The 18,146-nt window shown below is 44.4% G+C and overlaps 1 protein-coding gene across 1 annotated transcript in view; it reads left to right on the top strand.

Moving 5' to 3' along the window:
- The window catches only part of SND1 (staphylococcal nuclease and tudor domain containing 1), a 459,312-nt gene that overhangs the window by 259,080 nt on the left and 182,086 nt on the right, over positions 1-18,146 (top strand). Inside the window, exon 14 of the mRNA XM_079786100.1 lies at positions 13,083-13,155. Coding sequence (XP_079642226.1) covers positions 13,083-13,155 — 73 coding nt within the window. The remainder of the gene's footprint in view (positions 1-13,082; positions 13,156-18,146) is intronic.

The raw sequence follows: 18,146 nt of genomic DNA, 5'->3' as shown, positions 1-18,146 counted from the left end.
CTCGGTATCTATAATCTAACTGACATTTACAGTATTGGTTATGAATGTAATGTGAAGAATTTCTTTCACCTGCACTTTCTGTTGCAAAGTTAAAAACTTTGACTTTAGGATTCTTAAATGGAAAAATGGAAGAGTTCGGTACTTCTGGTTTGACAGTCCTGATTTGTTAAATATCTTAATAAGAAGCAAGTTTCATCTGCATACCAATCCAGTGAGAAAATTGGTGTTGAATTTGAGTGTGTATTTAAAAATTTTAGATCTAATATATCCTATCACCGTGTATAGATTACATGAGTTAACCAGTTCTCCAAGAAAACAAATCATTCCTCTATGGGGAGCAGTTATTCAAGGCTAGTTTATTTTGCATGTGATGGCTTTTCATTTTTTTCTTTTCTTTCTTATTTCCATGAGTGTATCCTGGGGCCCAGGCATTGGGGATAATAGTGTTGAAAAAAAAGGTAATGGACTCAAGCCTTGCAAAGCACACAATCTCAGAGAGACAGACATTAAATAACTTCAATAGCGCCTCTAGATATTGCTATTTTTCCTATTTCTTCTATTTTCTTACCTGTTTTCTGAGCCCCTCCTCTTTCTCCCTCTGTGTTATTAATACTGCCTGCCGTACATCTTTTTTATTCCATCTCTTTTATTAAATTTTCTCATGAGAACATCTCTCTGAAATTCAGCTCCTCTATCCAGCCTCTGTACTTATCTTCTCAATACTTCAATGACACAGCTTTAAATAATCCAAGAGTTCTCACTTTCAATCTAATGACCTCAACAAATGAAATTTATTTTTGTTTAAAACGAGATCCTACCAAATACTGTTAAAAACAGAGCTTGGATTGAAGTTTTTCTCTCTCTGCGTAATCGCAGATTCCTGTACCTCCAGGGAACGGTTGGGTTTTTAGCCTGAGCTTCATAGAGAGCTGGAGTTGGGCCAGTTTTCTTCTGTCCTATTCAGGAGTAGCATTGCATCCTGCCAGTGCACGTTGGAAGCCAGTGCAAAGGAAGGAGGCTCTTCCTTCTCTTCAGTATCCTAACGGCTTCCCTTCTTCTTTACCCAGGAGTGCACACCCCACTACATTTTGGACGTGCAGTTAAGTGTCATGGTCATGAGGTTGCTAATGTTATGCAGCACGTGTCAGTGTGTGCGGCTTCGCTGTTGGGGTGTAGGGTAGATAAGCTATTGCAAGAGTGTGTGATAACAGGAAAATGCATTAAAAGAACTGGTGTAGGGAAGTGATTTGACGACACAGCTGAATGTGGGGAAATTGAGCTTTTCCCTTTCTTCAGAAAAGATGATGCACTCAACATCCAAATAGCAGTAATCAATCTGCATTTAAGGCAGCACAAATGGCCACTTCTAGAGAGCTGTATAATGTCTCCATTTCCAAATAGTTTTCTCCTTCAGGGTATTAAGAGGATCCGTTCACTCTTCATGTTACCCTTCCCTTCCTGTGCTACCCCTAGTTCCGGCTGAAAGAACTCAAGCTGTGAGCCTCACCTTGCTGACTAGTGTGAGGAGTTTGGGATAAAGTTGGAACCTATTAGTTTTTTGTTTTGTTTTTATATACAAAGCTGTGAGTGGTTCTGTCAGCTCATGGTCAAATAATGAACTCATAGTAAGAAATAGATATCTCTGTCCACTCTTTTCTGTAGTCATTAATCTGAACTTGTTATATTAGTTTGGAGGAAGTCATTCTAGAATATCCATCCTAATAATTGTGTTTGTCAGCCTCCCTCCACCCCACCCCATCCCATCTCATTCCAGTTCAGCCGTGATCATTTATCTGTCCACAACAGCTTGTCTATTCTCTTCCATCTCACTGTTCTCTTGGCTAGATGGCTCTTGCTTCTTTCACACAACTCCTAAATATTTGAAATTTCAATGTATATTTCAAAATACATTTGAAGATGATCATACTGGGAATATAATTTTAATCCAAAATAATTTGTAACAATGGAATGAAAACACTTGACTATTGACTCTTTTGAATGTCTTATAACTTGACTCCCTAAACCAAGTCATTCTCAAAGTATGGTCCTCAGACCAGCAATGTTAATGACACCTGGGGACTTATTAGAAATGCGAATTCTAAGGTTCCTCCAAAACTCTTCCGCCCCAGACTTACTGAACCAGAAATTCTGGACTTGAGTCCCAGCGTCTCTTTTAACACATCCTTCAGGTGATCCTGGTGCACCCTGAGATCTGAGAACCATTGCCCTAAACAATTCCTGACCACCATGAAACAAATCAAAATATGTGTCCTTCTGTGGCAACTTAATGATCTATTGCACTGTGAATTACAATCATGTTTGTAAGTAATAGAGAGCAAGGCATGGAATAACAGGCTTTGGATTTCTTTGGTTGTGTCGGTCCTAGTAGTGCCTTCCCTGTAGTTGCAGCATCCTGTTCCCACCAAGTTAGTCAAACAGCTCTTTATTCCCTTTGACTCTTGTCTCTGTCCCCTTCTTCATACTCTGCATTCATGGCTTTTGTCAGTTCCTTTAGAAGAGCCTTGACCAGAGCTTGAGGGTAGCTTTGCTTGCTTGATTTGGCTCGTCTGCAGTGTGAGGTGGCTGAGTGGGTCCGAGGGCTAAGTATCACAGATGCCTCTATCCTGCTTTACTCTAAGCCTTGGAAACATCTCAGGAGGACTATAGTTCAAACAGTTAATCACTGATACATCAGTGCATGAACAGAATTTTATAGCTACTGGTGAAGGGGAAATCCACTTCATAGCTTTCTTTTAATTGCATTATTTTTTGCATCTACTTTTCTTGCATTTCTGTTTTATCCTAAGCTGCCCCAACTCCCCCCTCCAGATCTGGCCCAGAAGTTGAGATGGAGTACTTCCCATTCCTTTTGCCTCTGTCTGCATCAAGTTCGGAGATCTAGATCTCAGGTGGATGGCATTGACTTTTTCCCAACAGGTCCCAGTAAATGTAGCTCACATCGGAAAAACCATTTTCCAACCAAAAAGTCTGCTACTTTTCGCTCAGTAAAAAAGAGACATTAACATTTTCTCTGATTTCTTTGTTACAGTAACAAATATATTATCAGGTACATTGTGATTAAAAAAAAATACACAGTCTAATGGGGATTTGAAGGAGCAAATGAAAAATTACAAATATAATTGTGTAAGAGTGGAGATGTAAGTGGATATCTGAGTGGCATGAGGAAGGAGCACCTAAATCAAAGAGTTATCCACAAATAGAATCCATGAGGCAAGGCGTGTTCTGTCTATCTGGAAATGGAAAACAATAGTGCTTTGCTGTCCTATGACACAGCACTTGCAATTCTGAGAATTATCCTAAGGGGTAATTAGTGAGGCACCCAACAGTTTATTTAGAAGTTATTCCTCATGGCATTATTTATAATACTAGGAGTATTATCCTATACTAGAAGCCCGGTGCACGAAATTCGTGCACGGCGGGGGGTTGTCCCTCAGCCCAGCCTGTACCCTCTCCAATCTGGGACTCCGATCCTGGTGGGATCGGGCCTAAACGGGCAGTCGGACATCCCTCTCACAATCCAGGACTGCTGGCTCCCAACTGCTTGCCTGCCTGCCTTCCTGATTGCCCCTAATCGCTTCTGCCTGCCAGCCCGATCACCCTCTAACCACTCCACTGCCAGCCTGGTTGATGCTTAACTGCTCCCCTGCCAGCCTGTTTGCCCCCAACTTCCCTCCTCTGCCAGCCTGGTCACCCCTAACTGCCCTCTCCTGCAGGGTTGATCACCTCCAACTGCCCTCCTCTGCCGGCCTGGTCACCCCTAACTACCCTCTCCTGCTGGCCATCTTGTGGTGGCCATCTTGTGTCCATATGGGGGCAGGATCTTTGACCACATGGGGGCAGCTATATTGTGTGTTGCAGTGATGATCAACCTGCATATTACTCTTTTATTAGATAAGATAGAGGCCTGGTGCACGGGTGGGGGCCAGCTGGTTTGCCCTGAAGGGTGTCCCGGATCAGGGTGGGGTTCCCTTGGGGCGTGGGGCAGCCTGAGCTAGGGGCCTGTGGTGGTTTGCAGGCCGGCCACACCCCCTGGCAACCCAAGCAGAGGCCTTGGTATCTGGGATTTATTTTCCTTCTACAATTGAAACTTTGTAGCCTGGAGCGGAGCCAAGCCTGCTGCTCCCTCTGGGGCGGCAGCCATTTCTGTGGCAGTTAATTCACCTTCTACAATTGAAACTTTGTAGCCTTAAGCGGGTGATCCCAGCCAGGGTGTGCAGAAAGCTTTGCTTCCCCTGTTGCTGCCGGCAACCCTGGCCTGCTCTCTCAAGCTCCATTCTGCGGCCATTTGTTTGAATTTGTTTACCTTCTATAATTGAAACTTTGTAGCTTGAGTGGAGGCTTAGGCCTGCAACGGCTATGGAAAGCTTGGCTTGCTCTGTTACCTGGGAAACCTTGCTCTCTGTGGCTGTAGCCCTCTTGGATTGGGGTTAATTTGCATACTCACCCTGATTGGCTGGTGGGCGTGGCTTGGCTGGTGGGCGTGGCTTATGTAGCAGAGTGATGGTTAATTTGCATATTACCATTTTATCAGATAGGATTATGAAGAGGTAATATGCAAATTGAGTGTCAAGCCGTCACATAGGGGGCGTCTGGCCGCTCCGCACGCCTGCCGCTGGAGTCCCCTCAGCCCCACTGGAGGCCTCGGGTCCTCCTGCATCCCCCACTGACTGACAGCTTGCCCAGGCGCCTCCAACGAGCTGCCCATCCCTCTCTTCCTCCCTCCCCTGAAGCTGAAGCTTGACTGTGGTGTCCAACAAATTGGAAGTTATAACTGATGTTGTTGAGAGTATCCTCCATTCCTCAGGCGGGGCCGGCCGCTCTGCGCTCCTGCCGCCAGAGTCCCCTCAGCACTGCCGGGGGCCTTGGGTCCTCCTGCACCCCCACTGACTGAGCCTCAGGCAAGCAGGGCCGGCTGAGGCTTGCGCTGCTGGCAGTGGCAGCAGCAGAGGTGTGATGGAGGCATCACTTCCCCTGATCACCGGTCAACTCCCACCCCTGAATGGGTGGGCATCCTATCTAATAATAGACAAATATGCAAATTGACCATACCTCCGACACACCTACAAGCCACGCCCACCATCCAATCAGAGCGAGTGTGCAAATTAACCCAAACTAAGATGGCTACAGCCACAGAGAGCAAGGTTTCCTAGGTAACAGAGGAAGCCAAGCTTTCCGCCTGCCCTTGCCAGGCCTAAGCCTCCACTCAAGCTACAAAGTTTCAATTATAGAAGGTAAACAAATTCAAACAAATGGCGGCAGAATGGAGCTTGAGAGAGCAGGCCAGGGTTGCCGCCGGCAACAGGGGAAGCAAAGCTTTCCGCACACCCTGGCCAGGCCCACCCGCTTAAGGCAACAAAGTTTCAATGATAACCCCAACACAAATGGCTGCCGGCCTCGGAGGGAGCCCCAGGCTTGGCTCCGCTCCAGGCTACAAAGTTTCAATTGTAGAAAGAAAATAAATTCCAGATACCAGGGCCTCTGCTTGGGTTGCCAGGGGGTGTGGCCAGCCTGCAAACCACCACAGGCCCCTCGCTCAGGCCGCCCCACACCCCAAGGGAACCCCGACCTGATCCGGGACGCCCTTCAGGGCAAACCAGCTGGCCCCCACCCCTGTACCAGGCCTCTATCCTATCTAATAAAAGAGTAATATGCAGATTGATCATCACTGCAACACACAATATAGCTGCCCCCATGTGGTCAAAGATCCTGCCCCCATGTGGACACAAGATGGCCACCACAAGATGGCCAGCAGGAGAGGGCAGTTGGGAGGCACCCGGCCTGCAAGGGAGGGCAGTTGAGAGGGACCAAGCCTGCATGGGAGGGCAGTTGGAGGTGATCAACCCTGCAGGAGAGGGCAGTTAGGGGTGACCAGGCCGGCAGAGGAGGGAAGTTGGGGGCAAACAGGCTGGCAGAGGAGTGGTTAGGGGGTGATCAGGCTGGCAGGCAGAAGCGGTTAGGAGCAATCAGGAAGGCAGGCAGGCAAGCAGTTTGGAGCCAGCAGTCCTGGATTGTGAGAGGGATGTCCGACTGCCCGTTTAGGCCCGATCCTGATCGGATCGGGCCTAAACGGGCAGTCGGACATCCCTCAAGAGGTCCCATATTGGAGAGGGTACAGGCTGGGCTGAGGGACAACCCTCCTCTGTGCAAGAATTTCGTGCACCAGGCCTCTAGTCCTATATAATAAAAGGCTAATATGCAAATGACTGAATGGTGGCATGACCAGTCACTATGATGCGCACTGACCACCAGGGGGCAGACACTCAATGCAGGAGCTGCCCCCTGGTGGTCAGTGTGCTCCTACAGGGGGAGCGCCGCTCAGCCAGAAGCCTGGCTCACGGCTAGTGAGCACAGCGGCAGTGGTGGGAGCCTCTCCCACCTCCATGGCAATGCTAAGTATGTCCAACTGACGGCCTTAATGGACCTAAGCCTTCAGTTGGACATCCCCCCAGGGCTCCTGAACTGCAAGAGGGCGCAGGCCAGGCTGAGGGACTCCCCCCGCCACCCCACCTTACCCCCCACCCCCCCTTACCCCCCACCCCCAGTGCACGAATTTCATGCACCGGGCTTCTAGTGTGTATATAAGCACTTAGAAATTATGGTAATGATGCTTTTGTCTTGGAATGAATTATTGTTATAACAATCTTCTGATGGCTATTTATTGCCTTTGTTATCAAGACATGAAAAATTATGAAAACAGTGTCATCGAGGCAGTTTTAAGCGATCATTACATTTGATCTCACCTTTCTGAGGCCTTGTCTTCTCAAGCAGCCTTTAGACTGTTATCGACCATTTCCACCCAGAACTAATAGTCCTGTGGTCCTAATGGGACCATAGAGTTCATTTGCTTGTATTTCTCATCAATTTAGCACTGGGATGCCTTTTCTCTGGTGGTGCTTTGCCACAGGGCTCAGTTTTTCCTCCTCTCTCTTACTAAGCACTGAAGATCTGTTGTCATGCCTGGCACAATAGCATGTGTCTTCACTTCTCCTTATATTAATTTTAGATGAAATGATGGCCTAGAGGTCTTTGTTATTTGCTCCACTGCCTCGTAATGCCTACTGAGTCCTAGTCTTCCCACTTCTCCTTGACTGTGGGACTCAGTTTCCTCATTTCCAGTCTGCATTTGCTCCATCTTTCCTCCTTCTTATCAGTAATTCTGATTTTGTTGAATAATCTTAGTGCCCCCACCGTACCATTCTGCACCTGTGCCTGCTCTGTATCTTATTTTCTGAGTGTCAGGACCCTTTTGCTTCCTCCAAGGAGCCAGTAGAGAAGCCAAAGGAATTGTTTATTGCTGTTATATTTCATTGATACCTGTATTTGGTTCATGCTGAAACACTGTATTCATCGATGTGACCTGAAACACAGTGAGAGGTACTTTAGAAATGACTCACTCTTGGTTCTGCTTCTCAGCCTTTCCTGTATTATCTAGTTAGGAGTTTCATACAATCCTGCCACTTTGTTCTGGTTTACTGTTTCACTGTTTATGGTGGTCAGAGCTTATCTCCTACTCACTACCGTTTAGATTGTTGCTAGACTTGCTGAGGGCTCTAAGCTGATGCCTTGGTTCTTGGTGCACTTCTGCTTCTGCTCAGAGGCCAGGCTCTAAGCTCCTCTGCCCTGTACCATTCCAAGTAGTAAAAACAGTATGCCTCAGAACGGGATGCCCTGAATGCACGCAGGAGAGCCAGGCACCTCACTCTGTAGCCTGCGGTCACTTTGGCATTATCCATGTCTCCAGTTTGAAATATTCTCAGCGTTCTGCATTAGTCAGTCACCAGTCATTTGTTCAGCTTTGCTAGGCACACAATAATTGAACTAGATGGTTCTGGGTTTATATAACTATTTGAACATAGCTCTGTGTTAAATATGGTAACAAGCATCAAGGACAGAATCCTAACCCTCAAAAGGCCTGAATTCTAGCTATGGAAATAAAGATGAACACTTGATGCACTTTGAAAGCAGTATATTGCAGCTTATAATTACCTGCTGAACTGAGCCTGTCCCACCCCCCTCTCCCTCATATCTATATTTATATAATTCCACTACCATTTCAAAGTCATCTGTAAATACTCCCAGCATATAAACTTCAGCTTTCCTAGGACCCCAGGTTAAGAATTCCTGATGTGATAATTGTGTTATGATTGTGATGATAATGGTGTTGCTACAGCTCTAAGTTGTAACTCTATTCTATCCTTTGGACCTGGAAGAGCACACATAATGAATAACTTTGTGTAGAGACCTGGAGAAAATGGGCCTGATTGTATGAGAAGGAGTAATGTAGAAACCATCTGAAGATAAAAACTGGGGCTGCATGGTAGAGGCCTAAGAAAGCTAAGCTTTTTAATTTCCACTTGATGTCACAGGCTGGTGGTCTTTGTTTTGGGTGGAAGTCGGGAGCAAAAGGATGAAACAGATTTTCAGGAGAAGCCATGCAGCAGTGGAACACAATGCTGAATCAAAGTAGTGTGCAGTGTCAAAAGAAACGGAGTGAACTTAGTTAAAGTATTCTTGATGTTATCTTGGAATAAATTGGTGAGGGCCTGGCCCAATAGGGTGACAGAAGGGCCACACGAGCACATCTAGGAAGGAAGAAAGTATCGGATGGTGGATGAAGCAGAAGCAGAGTTATGGGACATTTTGGTCCCTAGTTACCAAGAAAGCATTGTTTAAGGGAAATTTAAGAATTCAGGATCTCCTTATATCTTTCCACTTTATAGCTTCCCTTGCCACATCGTTTCCCTGCCAGTTCTCTGTTGTAGGCCATTCTGCTTTCCACCACTTTATTTTCTTTAAATAGGTTTTATATATATGAAAGCATTTCTTTTTGTGAAACTGTTGGAAGCTCCTATTCCCCAGAAAAATTCAGATATATACTTTTACCATTTTAGGATAGTTTGTAGATACTTCAGCTAAATGTGCAGCTCACTTAGTCCCCAGGTGAATAATTCCTAATGTGACAGCCCTTTTATGGTTGGTGTTAGGTTGCATCTAACCATAGAGTCTTGGGCTTTCTTTGTGATCTTACAAACTGTTATGTGTCAATGGTGCCTTGGAGAGGGTTGGTCTTGGTCTGTAGGTTTTTCTGTCTGAGTAAGGGACCCCGGAACCTAAGAGCAAACTCTTTTTCCTTTGCGTAAAATGTGCTGAGATTCTAATCCTGTTGTGCTCAGTCAGTGGGGGTAATCTTGTTTTAACAGTTGATGGTTTTATTGTCTAGTGGGGAAGCAGGAGCATCTCGTGTGAGAATTTTAAACTTTGCTGTTTAAAGGAAGAAGAGTGTTTCTAATGATTGGAATGGGATTCTGCTCCCACACTGTAGCTTCTAAAAGCTTCCAGGAGCAACCTGGAAAGTTGACTTTTTATTTCTCTTCTGACCTTTACCCCTTTGCATGAATGTGGATGTATACTCACGTTTCCTGGCTGGTGATGATTTCTCTCCATTGTTGACATCGCAGGTCTTTGCCATCTTTGCACACTGCTGCTTCTTGGAGACTAAGGTTCTGCGAGGAGCAAGCTGTGCTCTGCCCCACTGCTTCCTTTCTCCTGGCTGGCCTGAGCACAGCCTGCCTTTGTGAGAAAGCAGCTATTAAGCAGACGCAGCAGGAGAAGTTTAGAAGTCAGGAGTTTCATTCCTTGCCTAATGAAAAGGGATGTTGAGCTGTGGTTGCAGCCTGTGGGGAGAGGGAATGCAGGAGGGGTGTTGGTGTTTGCTCTGTGGAGTAGGTTTCAGTGGGAACAAACCTGCTAGCTGACTCCCCTCCCATGTTTCAAAGACAGAGCTCCCCAAACCCATCCCAAAGAAATTAGGTTATATAAGACACGCGGGTCTTGACTTTATTTACCATCTATCCAACTGTTAGGGGAGTCCTGTCCTATAGCCTTCTAGTCCTGGAACAAAGATGTATATTATGTTCCCTTTGGAAAGAACTGTGGCAAGCCTGCCACTCTGGGTGTTTGCTCCTTTCCTCTTTGAGATCCTACACTGGGCACTTCCCCCGTTACTCTCCTGCTGTGGCATTATTAGGCTTGTGTCAGGCTGAGGGAGGTTTTCTGGAGATGGCTCACCAGCTTATTTCTGCAGCAGTATGGGGACAAGAACCGAAGCAACCCCGGCACAGGGCAGGAGACTCAAGCAGAATTATATAACCATTTAGCTCATTTCTCGGAGCCCTCTCGTTTGGCAGCCCGAGTCCAGTGTGTCACTCACACTGTTGGTGGGCATTATTTGTACTTAGTATTTACAATTATTAACTTTCAGTGTTGCCTCTATTTTGTTAACAGCAGTGAGAACTGTTTCTCAGTTTCTATATGATGTTATTTTTTTAAAATATATTTTTATTGATCTCATAAAAGGGAGAGGAAGGGAGAGAGAGAGAGAGAGATAGAAACATCCATTGATGATTCTCTCGAGAGAGAATCATTGATTGCCTGCTTCCTGCATGTCCCCCACTGGGGATCAAGCCCGAAACCTGCAAGCCAGGCATATGTGCCCTAACTGGGAATCAAACCATGACCTCCTGGTTCATAGGTCAGCGCTTAACCACTGAGCCATGGCTGGGTTGTATATGATGTTATAATACTACTTTCTTGCTGCCTCTTGAATGTACTTGAAATTGATCTAATTTAGCAGTCATAAGCATGAAAAGATTAACCTTTTGCACTCGGATGTCGAGTGTGACTCGACATGGTGAGCAGATTATAGAGATTAAAATTACTCTTTGAATGCATCAATAATTTGAAATATAAAAAAATCCAAATAAATAAGTTTGTATGAAAAGAAACTCCAGTTTTTTATTCTACTGCCACGCTTTGTAAAATCTGGGGTATTTAAAAAATTAAATCCCGAGTAGAATAAAGGAATCGAGAAAAAAGCAAGCGAGTGCAAAGGGTTAAGTTTTTGAAGGTTTTTGCAAAATTAATGCCTGAATGTAAATAAGAGTCTGATAATATCCATTTTGGTTTGTTTGTGTTTAAATGTCTTATGCACACTGTAATCCATGTTTTTTTGCTTGGGGTATTTTTTCTCTTGGGTGGCATGCTGAATCTTGGCTAAGTCCTTGATTTCTGCTTAAGGCACAGAGCTACTTTGGGGTCACAGAACGAATCCTTTGCCTCGAACCTCTTGTTTTCTAACTTACTGCTCAGGCCCAGTTCTTTTCTCTCAGACTGGACGAAATGCTTTCCAGCCCCCAGGAAAGGCCACGAGTTCAGTGCTCTCACATGAACTGTTTGTCTGTAGGGCAGGTCCATTTGTTTCAGTCGTCCTTGTCCTTGTTGCTAGAAGGAGATAAGGCTGGAGGCATTTTGTGCCCCCAGAGGACCTGCAGAAAACCTAGCAGGCCTCACCTTGAAGGAAGGTGAGTTGCAGTCAGGTGGCTCTGCGCTTGCCTTGCCTCCCAGAGGCGTTGTTCTGCTCCTTGAGGTTAAGGTAGCAGAATGGGGAGCGGGAGAGCCTGTTGGTGGCAGAGGATGAGTTAGATCTGCTGTTGGTTCCAGCCAGTGGTTTCCCATATAAACCATCCTCTAGTCCTCTCCCATGAGTTTATAAATCCCAAAGGACTGGGACAGACCTTGAGAGCCAGCCCTGGTCCGTGATCATTAACAGGCTCCCTGAATGATCAATCCTTGGACTAAATTGTAAAAGGAAGAATCTGACCTATTTGCAATTTCTAAAGCTGAAGAAGCCCTTGCTTCAAGTTCAGGAGGGAGCCATGGTATCCAAGGAACTTAGAAATGCTTTCTTTCAGTTAGCAGTTCAGATCAGAGCGAGTGTGTGATTTTTTTTTTTCTTGTTAACTCTGTGCTTTCATATCTTACCCTCATCATGGAATGAGAACTAGGTAGTAAGGAAATTGTTTGTTGTTTCTGAACAGAAGGCATTTAAATCAGTTGAGTGAGAGACAGCTCCCCTGTGGAGGAAGGGGCGAGGGATGGATGGTAATGGCCCACGTATGTAAGAAATATGACTGTTCCACCTTGCGTTGAGCAACATTCACCTCATTTGGTTTATGTGAATTTGATTTAGAAAGTCAGGGCCTAAAAGTACCTACAGCAGAGCAGTGTCCTCTACCGCTGATCATTTCGTGGGAGCCTGGGTGAGAAGAATGTAGAAGTGTGGTTACTAGTGTGATGGTTTGACATATTTGACCCTGGTCTGGACAGTTTTCATTTTCTCTGGAATTCAGAAACTCTAAAAAGGCTAATCCACAGAATGGCACACCCCTGAATCTCTCTGTTCCTCATTCTCTAAACTCAGTAATGTTCCCTGCTTGGGTCTGCAGACTGGCAGAACACAGGGTGACTTAGTTATTTACCCACCAGCTTTTATTCACCAGTCCTTCATTGTTACATCAGTGATCGTACCCAGTGATGCTTAGGCTTCAGTCCCTGTCACCATTCAAGGGATTGGGGGATAAAAGGTGGGAGATTGGAGCAACCCAACCAGGGGTCAGATATGTGGCTGAGTCCCAGAGCCCCTGCTAAAGCTACTGTTACTACAACCTGAGACTGACTGAAATGAGGCTTCATGTCAGTTATGTAGCCATTGCTAACCTCTCCTCTGCTGTTAACTGGCTTTTCCATACAATATTGCTTCATTCAGAGCAACTTATCTTTTACCTGGGAGGAACTTATTTCCATTAGAATTGGAACACTAGCTACATATTTTGCATTTTAAATGTTTCATGTGATTAAACACCGAAAGAAACATTATTACTTGTGTTCCTTAGGAGTCTCCTCTTCCAACTATTCTTCTTTTGTGCCTGGAACAATGCCTCTAATTTGGAAACAAGTTCCGGGAGCTCTCTGATTACCAGGCACACCATTAGCTGAAACTAGCAGCCAAGTACTGATAAGTGGGTTTAAAAGAGCATGCTTATATTTCCCTCCAACAAGTACTCTTGCACACACTGGCTGGCTACTCAGCTGTGTGTAGTGTGACTTGTGTAGTGAGTGATAGACCCCTCCATTTGAACGACCTCTCTTCTCACCAGCTTTTTCCCACCCTCCTGCCGCTTCCCAGTGTGATTTGTATTTTAATTGTGCTTTTTCTTCTCCAGAGCTATTAAGAATGGCAAAGGATTGCATAGCAAGAAGGAAGTGCCTATCCACCGTGTCGCAGACATATCTGGGGTGAGTTGTGTCCCTGAATAGAGCTGTGTGGCGCAGAGGTGCCAAGAGCTTGGCTGCTGATTCACCAAAGGACTTCAGCTCTGTATTTTCTGTAGCTTGTTCATTTTCAGGCTAAAATATGAATTTGAATTTTTCCAGGGCTGCTGCCTATGCATCTATAGAGATTCTGTTTAATATTCTGAAGAAAGCAGAATTCCAACTGGGGCTTAAATTTAACCTCATATCTTGTCACCTGGGCTATTATGTTGCTTTTCATTTTTTAATTATTATTACTTAGAAGATACTTTTTTCCAGTTGTATTAAAATAAAATTACCTCTTTTTAAAATCCCTGTTTAATTCTCAGTATGACTAGGAAATCTTAGTGGGAAAAGGTCGAGTATAGGTTTTAGGACAAGTATAGATATTGACATTTCCTCATGACTTTTTTTTTCTAGGGTTGCCTCTAAGGGGGAGAAATGTGTGAGCATCCTTTGAGCTAATGGATGTAGATGCTGGAGAAGAATAGAACACGAGATACTTTTAAGGCCGTGTCCAAATGAGTGTTTGGTGATTAGGGCCCTACCCTTGCACGATTAGGATCTCTTGGCTAAATAAATACCTTTGTTAGTTGAGAGGGTTTATTCATTTATTTAGCAGGTATTTCAGTGCCTGCTGTGCCTAGAACTGGTCTAGGCACTGAGAATATAACAATGAACAAAATTGATCAAGTTTCTACATGCGCATGGGAAAGGTAGACAATAGCAAAGTCAGGGCGTGGCAACTCTTCTAAAGAGAAATAAAACCAACTAAGCAGGGCTGGAGAGCAGTTGAGGTGTTGATTTTGATCAGCTACCTAGGGAAGGCCTGTTGGTTCATCAATTCACCCTCAGTTCCTAGGACACACCATCCATTTCAACTTCCGTAGTCACTGAAGGTTAGAAGGGATTCAGGTCATGTGTAGGGAGGACCACTTAGCCCAAGGGTGGTAACAGAAGAAGGACTAGTAAATCTTAGTTTGGACACTCAGGAAGCTTGCCTTGGGCACCAAGAAGTAAAAGCAACTATAAACAAAAGCTGCTAGAGCTCAGCCGTGCCCACAGCAGTGATGAATTAGAGTGTATTATCTTCCTGTTCTGTTCTCTGACCAAGTCTAGCTGAGGCTTTGCCTTTTGTTCCCTGTGATTGCATATCATGAATGTGTCTGTCTGGCCATGTCACCCTTACCTAGATGTAGTGGTACCCTGTTCCTATTAAACACTGCAATTCTGTTGGGCTTCTCTTTCTCAGTAGCCAGTCACTGTAGATTACAGATTAAACACTGTTGCCTACTGTAATTGGACTTCTGTCAACAAGTTGTATCTCTCTTTAATTGAGTGAGGTATATTGATGTGCATTCTTCATAGTGGAGAGTCCCACAAACCTGTTGCTAATGGCCCTAGAGCCACAGGTGACTAAGTTGTATCTGTTCATTGCTAACAGTGTGTTGTTATCAGCCCTGTTTTCTCCGTGGTTTACCTTGCTGAGTTATTGTTTACATATATTCTATATATACCTGCTGTGGCATTCTTAACAATATTTTCCTTAATATCATTCTCAACATTTTCCTTAATATCATTCTGTTGGTGAAGATGGGTTAATCAAAGGATAATTTTTTGCTTGTTCAACTACAGGTGGTGGGGGGAGTTACAAATACCTATTTGGGGAAGCACAATTAGGGCCAAATACGCCCGGTCAAAGCTTATGCAGGCTCACACTCTAGGGTCTTCTAGAGGCTGATTGAAACCTAGGGGGCGGGAGTGCTCTCTTTGGGCCTGTGGAGTTCATTGTGAATCTATGCTGCCTCCTGCTTTAGTGTGTTTTGGTGTTTTCTTATGTTTGTTTGTCTGTTTGTTTGTTTTTTGGTAGCAAACTTGGCTCTTCTGCATCTTTTGCACCTGTTATCAGGATCTTAGGAAACTTGTCTTCATATTCCTCCTTGGTTTTTGTTTGTTTGTTGCCCCCACACCCATCTGTAGCTCAGTTTCATGTGTATCTTTATTCTCCTTTCTGTCTGGATATCAAAGGTTTAGTTTGCTTTTATGTTATTTTAAAATAAATTCCAATTACATATCTCTCAGTTACCACATAAATAAAAGAGAAAAACTTGAGCAAGTGGGAAAGTGAAAAGCTATTTCATTTAAATAGATGTCCGAATGACCTTGTCTATCTTCATCACATGTTGTTCAGCTCAGATTGAAGGTTTCCTCTCCTTTTCTTTTTCTTTGTTTTTGGTGCCCTCTAAAACAGAGGAGCTTTCTCTCCCTGTTCCAGCCTTCCCTTCTTTCCGTCCCAGTGTCATGTTGAGTGTGTTCGGTGCCCTGGTGCTGGTGAAGTGAGATGCATGGGTTTCAGCGTCCTGAAGCATGCTGGCGGTGCTACTATCTGGGGGCAGGTAGGCATATGGGGGTCAGGCAGGCAAATAGTTTACAGCTAGATGAAGAAACACCTAGAGTAAAGGCCTTGGAATACACACATAAGGGCTTCATAGAAGTTTCTCAATCTTTTTGTAATTTTTAACTGTGTTTTTCTTTCCTCTTCAAGACCCCCATCTTAGTTACAGGTTATGGTAAATGGAAGTTTTTGTTAAACTGACAGTATACATGCAATTTGCTGCCAAAATAATTGACAGTGAACTGGTATTTGTATACTACCTCTCCCCACCCCAATGCACATCCGTGGGGGCAGGTGTAGACATACAGTGTGGGGCAAAGTAGGTTTACAGTTGTATCACTTCCACATACAATAATTGGTAAATAAATAATAATACAAGAATTAACTCTGTTTCCAATACATGGATACAACTGTAAACCTACTTTTGCCCCACCCTGTATATAAGCTCCTTATGTTTTGTCTCCTAAACACCCTCAAGGAATGTGCTGTATAGAAGAGATTATCATGTTTGTGAGACAAAAATCCAGTAATGTTGTTCCAATTTTAGTGGCTTCCAGCCTTTAGAGTTGAGTTTCTACCTTATTGTCCATATCTCTTCTCTTGCATATTTTAAAATTTATATATTGATTGATTGAGAGGTAGAGAGAGAGAGAGAGAGAGAGAGAGAGAGAGAGAATGAGAGAGAGATTCACCTGTTGTTCCACTTATTCATGCATTCATTGGTTGACTCTTGCAAGGGCCCTGACTGGGGTTTGAACGCCTCTATGCGCCAGTCAACTAAGCTACTTGCCAGACCAGAGCCTCTCTTCTCTTGCATTTTTAAAAATGATTTTACTGGATAAGGGTCAGAGTGCATTAAAATGCCTCGTAAGAACTTAGCAAGTGCAAAACCTCCCTGGCTGGCTTCCCATGGCAGCAATCCAAGCACAGGAGTGACAGGATGACTGCCTATTTTGGCAAGTGAGACACTGGCCTCTGCGTGAGGAAACAAGCAGGCTCTTCATGTCATTCATCAGCTTTCCCGGGACTGGACTGGGCAGTTTTGGCTACTGAGTGTGCTTTCTGGCTTTGGGTTCTGCTGTCCCAGTTGTGCCTGTTTTGTCCCTTTCCATACTGAGCTCAGTACAGTTTTGTGACTTTTCAAAAATGTTATGATGGCTTCCAACTTGTGGTTTTGTTTTCTGTTTGTCTGTTAGTACAGACGATTTTTGACACTAATGTAACTGGGTGTTTTTCCATAAGGTACGTAGCGTCTGTGTAATGCCAACTGCATGAACCCTACCTTTTGGCTAAGGCTTTTTTAAACTTGGCTCTTCTGCATCTTCTGCACCTGTTTTCAGGGGAACCACTAAGGGAAAACAGTGCCAATCTAGTCATTTGAATCCTGAAGAAGTTACTATTTTCCTTTAGTTCTAATTTTTCAAGGTGGAGGAAGGGAGGTATTACAAGTCCTGGTCATTGCTTCCTTTCTTAATTGTCCGTCCAGTTTTCTTCAGGCCATGTTATTCCTGGGAATGTGAAACCAACTAAGAATTTGACCCACTTGGCAGTGCATCTGATAAGGTTTGGAGGATGGTTCTGTGGTGACTGGTTCATGTCAGACACCCACAGATTCGTTATTAGTGGGTTCTGTTTTTCCCTGATCCTGTCTCCACTCCCTCACCAGCATACAAAAATTTGAAATGTGCATGTCGGTGGAATATAAGGCTGTTGCTTATCTTGGATTTATTATTGTTTTGCCTTAGCCTGCTCTGTAATAAATACAATTTCCTGCAGATAGAGAGTGTAAAACAGGCAATAAAATGGGTTGGTGCGTGGCTTACTGTTGTTCTGGTAAATCAGACAAATCAATTACAGTTCTGAGGTAAGAGCTCCCACTCCTCAGGTTGCAGCCAGCACACCCTGATTCCCTCCTGTGCGGCCTGCACCTTCCTTCCATTGTGTGTGAGCAGTGCGGGGTGAGTCACGGTGTCTATTTCACGTTCCTCCGTTCCCACTGTGTCTGTCCTTCTCTCTGGTGCACAAGGAGTTTGTTTGTTTGTTTGTTTGTTTGTTTGTTGACGGCACTACAAGAAGATAGAGCCAAACCAGCATCCTGTCCTCTCCAGTCATATTTCTCAGTCCCGGAATGGGACAGATCATTAGAATGGGGTCGTACTTCTCCTGACAATGTGGCTGCTCATTTCACTGTTGTCTCTTCTGCTCTCCTTCCTTGCCTTCACTAAGTTCCAGTGTCTTTGTTTTGTTTTGTTAACTGCTGCTGTGCTCACTTGAATATTGCTCTCTTTGCTCATGTGACCTAACTTTATTGTAACCTCTATCCATGACTGATTTTATTGGCGATACATAGTATTATTAAGAATGTGCTTAAACCATAACCTAGATAGCTCTGAGGGTAAGGGTTCAGATTTATGGGTAATATTTACTCCATCACATCATGAAATGGAGACTTACAGAATTGATCAGTGGGATTCAAATTTGCAAATAGAAAGGGTGGAAGTGTTCCTTTAAAACAAATAAGTAAATAAATAGGTACTATTTTCTCTAGCATCTCCTCCTGACCTCTTCCTTCAGTTCCTGG

The sequence above is a fragment of the Cnephaeus nilssonii genome (genome assembly GCF_951640355.1).
Source record: "Cnephaeus nilssonii genome assembly, chromosome: 12".
Classification (NCBI taxonomy): Eukaryota; Metazoa; Chordata; class Mammalia; order Chiroptera; family Vespertilionidae; genus Cnephaeus; species Cnephaeus nilssonii.
Note: the sequence above shows the minus strand (reverse complement) of the source record. Positions and strands in the feature narration are given on the sequence as shown.